This window comes from Solanum stenotomum, chromosome 1 (genome assembly GCF_019186545.1).
Source record: "Solanum stenotomum isolate F172 chromosome 1, ASM1918654v1, whole genome shotgun sequence".
Classification (NCBI taxonomy): domain Eukaryota; kingdom Viridiplantae; phylum Streptophyta; class Magnoliopsida; order Solanales; family Solanaceae; genus Solanum; species Solanum stenotomum.
This window is the reverse complement of record NC_064282.1, coordinates 28,281,049-28,289,280: the sequence shown is the minus strand read 5'-3', so window position 1 is coordinate 28,289,280 and position 8,232 is coordinate 28,281,049. Positions and strand designations below refer to the sequence as shown.

Genomic DNA, 8,232 nt, shown 5'->3' with positions numbered 1-8,232 from the left:
TCTTATTATGCCTTAAATAGTGTCAAAGAAAGTACATGTTTGTGATAAAAAAACTTATTCCTTTATCCACGCAAACAATTGCTTCAAAAACTCCGTTATTTGCCCCAAAACATACCATTTATATTATTGGGCCCGTGCATAGCACGGGCACCATTATCTAGTATATATATAAAAGAAACATATCTTACCTTTACCTTAACCCCCGCTAGCCCCCATCCTAACCACCCGACACCCTGGTATCCTTATCTTCACCTTTCATAATATTTGTTTAGATTATAAACAAATATTTTTAGAATAATATTTTTTTATTATCAAATATAAGAAAATCTACTTATTTTTCTAAAACTATTTTCTTGTGAAAAAAAAACCATTTTCCTCGTATTGAATAGTCTACCAATGTTCTTTTTCTTCTTTTTGGAAAAGGTGAAGCTTTTGAATAAGGATATAAAACCTAATTTATATATGGGTAAAATTAACTCATTCAACGTTTACATCAATCTGTAATAATTTATTACAATTAGATTATAAATTGAAATTAAAATGTTAATTAATTATAATTAGTGAAAATAAATATTAACTAGTTTCGTTTTAATAATAAGCTCATTTTGTATGACTTAGTTGTTATTTGGGAAATCTTGTTTGTGGCTATTTGGAAAATCGAGTAATCTCTTTTCTAAATAGTACAATTTTTCTAACAAAATTAGAATTCTTTCTAGGGAAAATTGTATTATAGCAAATTATTAATTCAAAATAAATGTTATAGCTATAGTTTCATTTAATTCCAATTTAGCATACACATTGTCATTTTCTCCTCTCTCCCCTGAATCTCGCTCGTCATTCTCAATTCTCTCTCTCGCCTCTCTCACTTTTATATAACACACAAATGTATAAATTGTGTTTGTGTGTATAAAGCGGAAGAGACTGTATATACACATACATATCTCCCCGTCCTATACACTTATAATTATACTAAAAGAAATCTTTCCCTGCCACTTCTCTTTTCTCTTCTCTCTCTCTCTCTCTATATATATAAACAAATTATACAAATACAATGTACAATTTGTGTTTTTATAAAGTGAGGGAGAAATTTGATATACAAATGTTTCAACTCGATTCAATTGTATACAAATTCAAATTTTATACAGACATACAAACACAATCATTAATACATACACATAGTTGTTACATATATATATACAATTATCTAACCAATATACATATACAACTCACCTCTCTCCACTCTCTGCCCTCTCTTGCTCGTCTCTCTCCTCTCTCTCCTGATCTTGCTTGCCACTCTATCCTAACACAAAGAACATATATATATATATATATATACAAACACAATTTTCGTAGACATAGACGCCGCGATTTATACAAATCAGATGCCTGCGATTTATAGTTTGTTATGGAGCGCAAATAACAAAACTGTAGTTATAGAGCGCTAATATGATTTTTATGTTTGTTATTCCTAAAATTTACTTTTTATTTATCACACATATCGTTATTTATAATACATATCGAAGTTTTTTGAATATATAAATTTTATCTTGAAAAATTAAGAAACTAATTTCCAAATTCACCACAACGAATTAAATATATGCTTTGACACTCGTACTCCAAACACTACGTACCATTCTTCTAAATAATTCAGTACTTCGAGTTTATTCTATCATTAACATATTTATGTTATTTTTTATTTATGCTATCATTAATTCATCATATATTTTATGCTAGTTTTGTAAGGATCTATGACGTATGAAATTGGATATGCAAGAAATTCTAACTAAATAGGAGATCATATAAAAATCTTGTGAAAAATTAAGATTTCTTGATCATTTACAAAATGAATAGAAGAAAATAGTCCTTTTCAGATCTCTCAAACATAAATATTTAAAATTCTCATTAAATATTGTTAATGGCCTATGAACTTTCATAGACATCTTATTTACATGTATGTATACAAATTAGAAAAAATTACGCGAGCTAGCAAACATTACTAGTTTATGATTTAAAATGATCATAGTTCCAAATAATTACTGTGTGTGGTTATAGTTTAATATAATTTGCTATTAATTATGGGACCCACAAGTAAATTGTATACGAAAAGAAAAAGAGCAATTCTCTTAGTTGTATACTCATTTATACAGATCTGATTTCATCCATCCTCTCTCCATCCTCTAATTCTCTCCTAAAATCACTCATTCACGTTGATTTTGAATTCAAAATCTACTTTCTCCCTCATAATTGTGGAATCTGATTTTATCTCTCAGTCTCTAATACTCTCCTAAAATCACTCATTACACATTGATTTTGAATTTTGAAAATTTACTTTCTCCTTGATAATCGTGGCATCACAATTCAAGGTAATCGCCCAAAACTTGTTTCATCTATTGTATAATCGATGTAACAATTTCGATCGTCCCATTTTCCAGAATGGATAACCAAAATAGTTAAGAAGGACATTCTTGTAGAGATTTCAAACATTGTAATCATTAATAAAAAAATAATATAATATTTAACACGCGTTTATACATATTCATATCCACAAATAATATATATATACAAATCAACACATTTGTATACTAACAGAGTTAAACATATACAATACCCAAATACCTTCATAATCAATACATTTATACAATCAATCACAAATTCAATATTACTCAAATGTATTTTCAAATATAACCAAAGTACTTACATATATACATATTATAGATTAAAATATATACAAATTTTACACATTTATATACACAAGTTCATAAATTCAATAAATTGTCAAACAGAATCATACCTTTTAACCGATACATATACAATTCATATATACATATGCAACATATACATTCGAGCATAAATCATTGTCAGACAAAGTAATATACAAATGGTGTCATATAAATTCTTGAACCAACGATTCAAATAAAATTGTTAGTATATTAGCGCCCATATATCCATTTATTAAAAATATACATATTTTTATAAATTTAAAACAAGAAAATGAGATATACAAATCTAAGGCTCCATAGCAAATTAAACTATACCCATGAAGCGTAATTAGATAAACTATAGTTATGTAACGTTATTTGCTTAATTGTGTTTGTCATATATGAAATGTATACTACAAATTAACACAAAAGTCTGAAAATAAGAGCTCTGAGGCGTTTGACCATGATTTTTTTTTTTCACTTTTTTCAATAATTTGAATTCCGAATTCAAGCATGTTTGGCCATAAAATTTCAGAATTCCAGAAATTTCAAGAATTTGAAAAATAACTAAAAGATATTTTCCAAATTACTCACAAAATATTTATTTATTTATTTTAATAAAACTACTCCAATTTGTATTATGAACAATTTTTCAATATCATTTTTACTTTGAAAACAAAAAATATTTTTCTCAAATTTCACAATGAAAATGATCAAACGCCCAATAAATATATATATATATATATAAACAACTCAAAAGGTAGCTTTAGATATTCAATTTATGGTTGTTGGAGAGTGGTTGGTACCTTTATTCAATTCTTCTTTTCTTGTTGTGATTTTACCATGTTCTCCAAAGTATATTTGGAAAGTTTTGTGCATGTATATATGGGGGTTAGGACATCCAATATTAGCAAAGGGGAAATTCTGGTTGACTGCTGAACTTTATTAACGTTATTAATTAGTTCTCCTACCATGCCCATACCCCCCAACCGTATCTACTACTCTTGGCACAACCTATTTTTCATTCCTACTATCATCAAGAACTTGGAAGTAGCTTTAAATTTTTCAAACGTTCTTATTAGTAACAACTTTCTTATGGTTAGTAACCTGATACCATCGAAAAATATGTTACTGTTTTTCATCTACATGTTTTATGAGAAAATATTTTATAATGACGATTTTGATAAGTTTTTTTTTTCATCTACATATTCTATAAGAAAATGTTTTATATGGCGATTTTGATACACTTTTAGGGGCATATATAGGGGGTGGGGTGGGGGGACTGGGAGGTTTCGGGTTTAGGTAAATCCATTCTCTTCTTTCTAAATTATACATAGTAATGTTGTATTTTTTAAAAATATATATTTAAATATACATGTGTAAATTCATGCTCAAATATATATCTATTCAGATAAATTCATAGTCCTTATTTATCGTAAGTTTTTTTTTTTGACAAATTAAAATCGGATGAAGATTATATTAGAATTGGATAGTTTGCAATTCATAAATATAAGTACATAACTCTATTAGAAAAAAAAACATTCTTATGAAACAACTTTATTATATAAAATTATCTACCCAAATCTTCTTAAATTCAAATTCTCCCCAAAAATGTATTGGACTTTTATCTTTTAAAGTCTGCAGCATTTTCTTACCCTAAAATGCGGAGGATATTTATTGTTTTATATTCAAAACTCAAAAAATATATATGGATCTATTATAAAATTATTTATTTTTGATAAAAATTTACTAGATAAAGATTAGCGTCCCAATTTTTGAAAAATTGGATATATCACGAGTTTATATTTTTAATTTGAGGAATTTTGGTTTAAATTTGAGATAGATTTGGTGGAATTATTAAGGAATCAAACACACATGTAGATGATTGTATTCATGATGTATATTTGAGTGTCTATTCACTCTTATACGTTTATACCAATATATTTGTGTGTTTTAACAATGTATTCATCATCAGAATATATTCAGAGAAGTAAGTATAGTGTAGATATTCCTTGTTATTCATGTTGTATCAATGTAATAGTGTAGATATTCCTTGTTATTCATGTTGTATCAATGTATTTGAGTGTATATATAACTGATTATAAATTTGTATCAATTTATTCAAGTGCATATGTTTCTTGTTATACTTTTTGTATCAAATATATTTGTCTGTATCTGCTATATATTATACATTTGTATCAATATATCAAGTGTATATTTTCCTTGTTATTCATTATGTATTAATTTATTTGAGCGTATCTATAACTTGTTGTGAAGTTGTATTAATGTATTAAAGTCTATTAGTTTTTTGTTATACAATTGAATCATGTAGTTGAGTGTATCTATTTTTTTTCATCGTTGAATGTATCCGTTCACATTATACATTTTGTATCAATATGTTTGAGTATTCTATAGTATCTCCATCATTAGAATCAAGATATAGTTATATCAATGTCATATCAATGTATGTAAGTGGGAAAAAAATTCGTAACAAATGAAAATTTTATGTATCAATGTCGTATAGGTAATAATCAGTTACAATAAAATTAATGAATAAGAAAATATCTAGTAGTGGAATTCCTTTTTTATTATGAAAACGATCTAATGAGATTTTAGAGACTCGCTAGGAAGATTGAGATGTCAATTAAGCTTGATTTATGTTCAATTTTTTTTTAAAAAAAGATATTATTATATAATTAATGCACTGCATTTCGTAGCCACTTTTAACGAAAAAATACATTAAATACATCTTATAGCAAATAATAATATAACTATGAATTGTAATTAATCAAAGTGCAAGTGTAAAGAGTAGCCTAATATTATATATTTCTGTTTGTTTTTTTTTTCAAATAATAATAATAAAAAGTTTAAAAAATGATATTTTGTCAAGTTAAACCAAATACTCCAAAATTTCGATACTACCAAAGCAGAAGAGCAACGATCTTCTGAAAACCCAACATGAAAAAGACTCTATAAAAGCGAACCACTCTTCTATACCCTTTTATATCATTTTTTTTCTTCTCATTTGCTCTCTTCGTGTTGTCCGCCACTTCCTTTCAGATCCATTTTCTTTAGATCCCATCAATGGCTTCTGTTACTGGATCTTCCTTCGCCATCTCTTCCCTTTCCTCCTCCTTCAACCCGAACAAGGTCCGTTTTTTTTGTTTTTTCACTCTCAAATCTACTGTTTTGGTGGTTTATCTTGTGTTTTGTGTTTGGAATCTTAATCTTTGTGATTTTATTGATCTGTTATAGTTTACTATGGTATAGATCATATGCGTGTTGATGAGTTCTGTTAATTTTGAGGTGCTGGTGTTTAAATCTTTGTGTGTGAAGAAGATTCGTTTTTTTTTCTAGTTTCTGAATGATGGGTTTTAAAATGTTTTGGATCTTGTTGTTCAGCTAATGCTGTTATGTGTTTTTTTAACGATTTAATCTTGGAATTTATTTTGGTGATGAAATGTCTTGATTTAGCTGTTTTAGCAGTGATGTGATGTGTGTTTTTAAAGATTTAATGAGAATTTGTTTGAAATATTGGATTTTGCAGGTTTTATGTATGATTGTGAAAGTTTGGACCTTGTAGTTTTGCTTGTGATAGATCTATTAATGATTTTATGTGAAGATTCGTGAAGTAGAAAAACTTTCATTTGCTGTGATTTTTGTGAACTTCTTTTCTTTGATGTGTCTGGAAGTGTCTTTTTCAATTAGTTATATGTGTAGTTGATGAAGTTAGTGTAAAACCAGAACTGTCATGAAAATTGCTGAAGTAAAGGTGTCTGTGAACCACATAAGGAAAGGAAATGTCTATTGGCTTAAATAGAGTGATTTCTCATAATTTAAGCTTAAACAATCCTCTATCGGTGTGTTTTACTTTTCCTCTGTATTAGATGTGTTATATCTCTATTGAGCTTGTTCCTTTTTGAATTGTGCAGGCATGTTTGAAGACATCCTCCCTTTCTATCAAGGGAATAAGCTTCCCTTCCCTCAGATTGAAGCCAGCTACTCGTCGCTTCAGCATTAGCTGTGCGGTATGTTTCTGCTTTCTTTTATTAGAGTTTGAATCCAAGCTGTTCAAATATTCCTTATTGTGTGGGAGATTAACATTTCTCCTTATAGAACAAGTAATGCATGTTTAGTTGGGCTGGTTTAGTGCTATTTTTGCTTAATTGTTGTAAGATATTAGTGATTCTGCAGTGAATGGTCTTAACCCTATGTTATTTATTAAAATTTAAGAATTGTATATGTGCAGGCTAAACCAGAGACAGTTGACAAAGTGTGTGAAATTGTGAAGAAACAACTGGCTCTTCCGAGTGGTTCTGCTGTCAACGGAGAGTCAAAATTTGCAGCACTTGGTGCTGATTCTCTTGACACGGTATGCTGAATTTAGAACAAATTTTTACAGTGCTATGTCCTGAATTGTTTTGTTGGTCATAATGGTCCTTGAAACAATTATAAGTGTCTCGATGTGGGGGTTCGCCTAACATAGTTTGAACTCTAATTATAATGTGGTATTGCAAAAATAAATTAGGGTGCTTTCATTTAGAAACTGTGACTAGCTATTGCCGTATGTGAATCATTTCAAGAAATGATCAACCTGAACATCTTAAAATATGATAAAATGCCTGCTATAACCATAGTATGCAAGAGATGCCAAGCTTTGTTTTTATTTTCTGCTACTAATACACATTCTAAGCTATAATAACGTAGCTTTAACTGTTTGAATTGTGTGAGTTTTGCTCTAATTGATTTAGTAATTGATATTGTCCTTCAACCGTGCAGGTTGAGATTGTCATGGGACTTGAGGAAGCATTTGGAATCACTGTGGAAGAAGAGAATGCACAGACTATTGCAACAGTTCAAGATGCTGCTGACTTGATTGAGGATCTCATCGCCAAGAAATGTTGAGAGAAAATTGAGATGTAGTAGCTTGGTAGGAGGGAGGGAAGGAGGTGTCATTTTGGTTATCTATTTAGTCACATCAGTTATTGGTTTATATCTCTCCTTATTGGAGAGTTTTCTATTGCAGTCATGTTCCAATGAGCTTTGTCTTAGATAATAGGATTTCTTTCAATCTGAGAGGAACTCTCATTCATGCTTGTTTGTTTCATTTTCTGTAAGACTGGTCATATTTAAAGACATGCTTTATAGTATCTATGTTTGCCTGCTCCGTTCTGCTCGTCTGGTTAAAAGAAAAAGAACACACAGGGTAATTTCCATGAGAGTAGTGTTGATATATGTTGAAAAGGAAAGAAAGGGTTGTACAAAAATGGTCATGTAAGTCCAAGAGTGGTTGTGAAGTGAGAGTTTAAAAGTATATGAGGAAATCTTTGTTCAGTCTTGTGGCAATTGTTAAAACAAACCCTACAAAGCGTTAGCATGACTGTTGAGATTGGAGATGGACAACAACAAAGATACTCCCATCCAATAATAAGGTACATAGAAATAGGTGAAAACTAGTTTGGATCCAAATTTACTAAATCTATCTTTTCTCTAAATAAACAAAATAGACATCAGGATAATATATATTTATTTA

At 29.1% G+C, this 8,232-nt stretch overlaps 1 protein-coding gene across 1 annotated transcript; it reads left to right on the top strand.

The window, feature by feature from the left end:
• Nucleotides 1-5,615: 5,615 nt before the first annotated feature.
• Nucleotides 5,616-7,843, top strand: LOC125877032 (acyl carrier protein 1, chloroplastic-like). Its single transcript, XM_049558339.1, has 4 exons — nt 5,616-5,849; nt 6,632-6,727; nt 6,949-7,071; nt 7,479-7,843. The coding sequence occupies exons 1-4, from the start codon at nt 5,784-5,786 to the stop codon at nt 7,602-7,604; spliced, it is 411 nt and encodes a 136-aa protein (XP_049414296.1). The 5' UTR covers nt 5,616-5,783; the 3' UTR covers nt 7,605-7,843.
• Nucleotides 7,844-8,232: the final 389 nt, after the last annotated feature.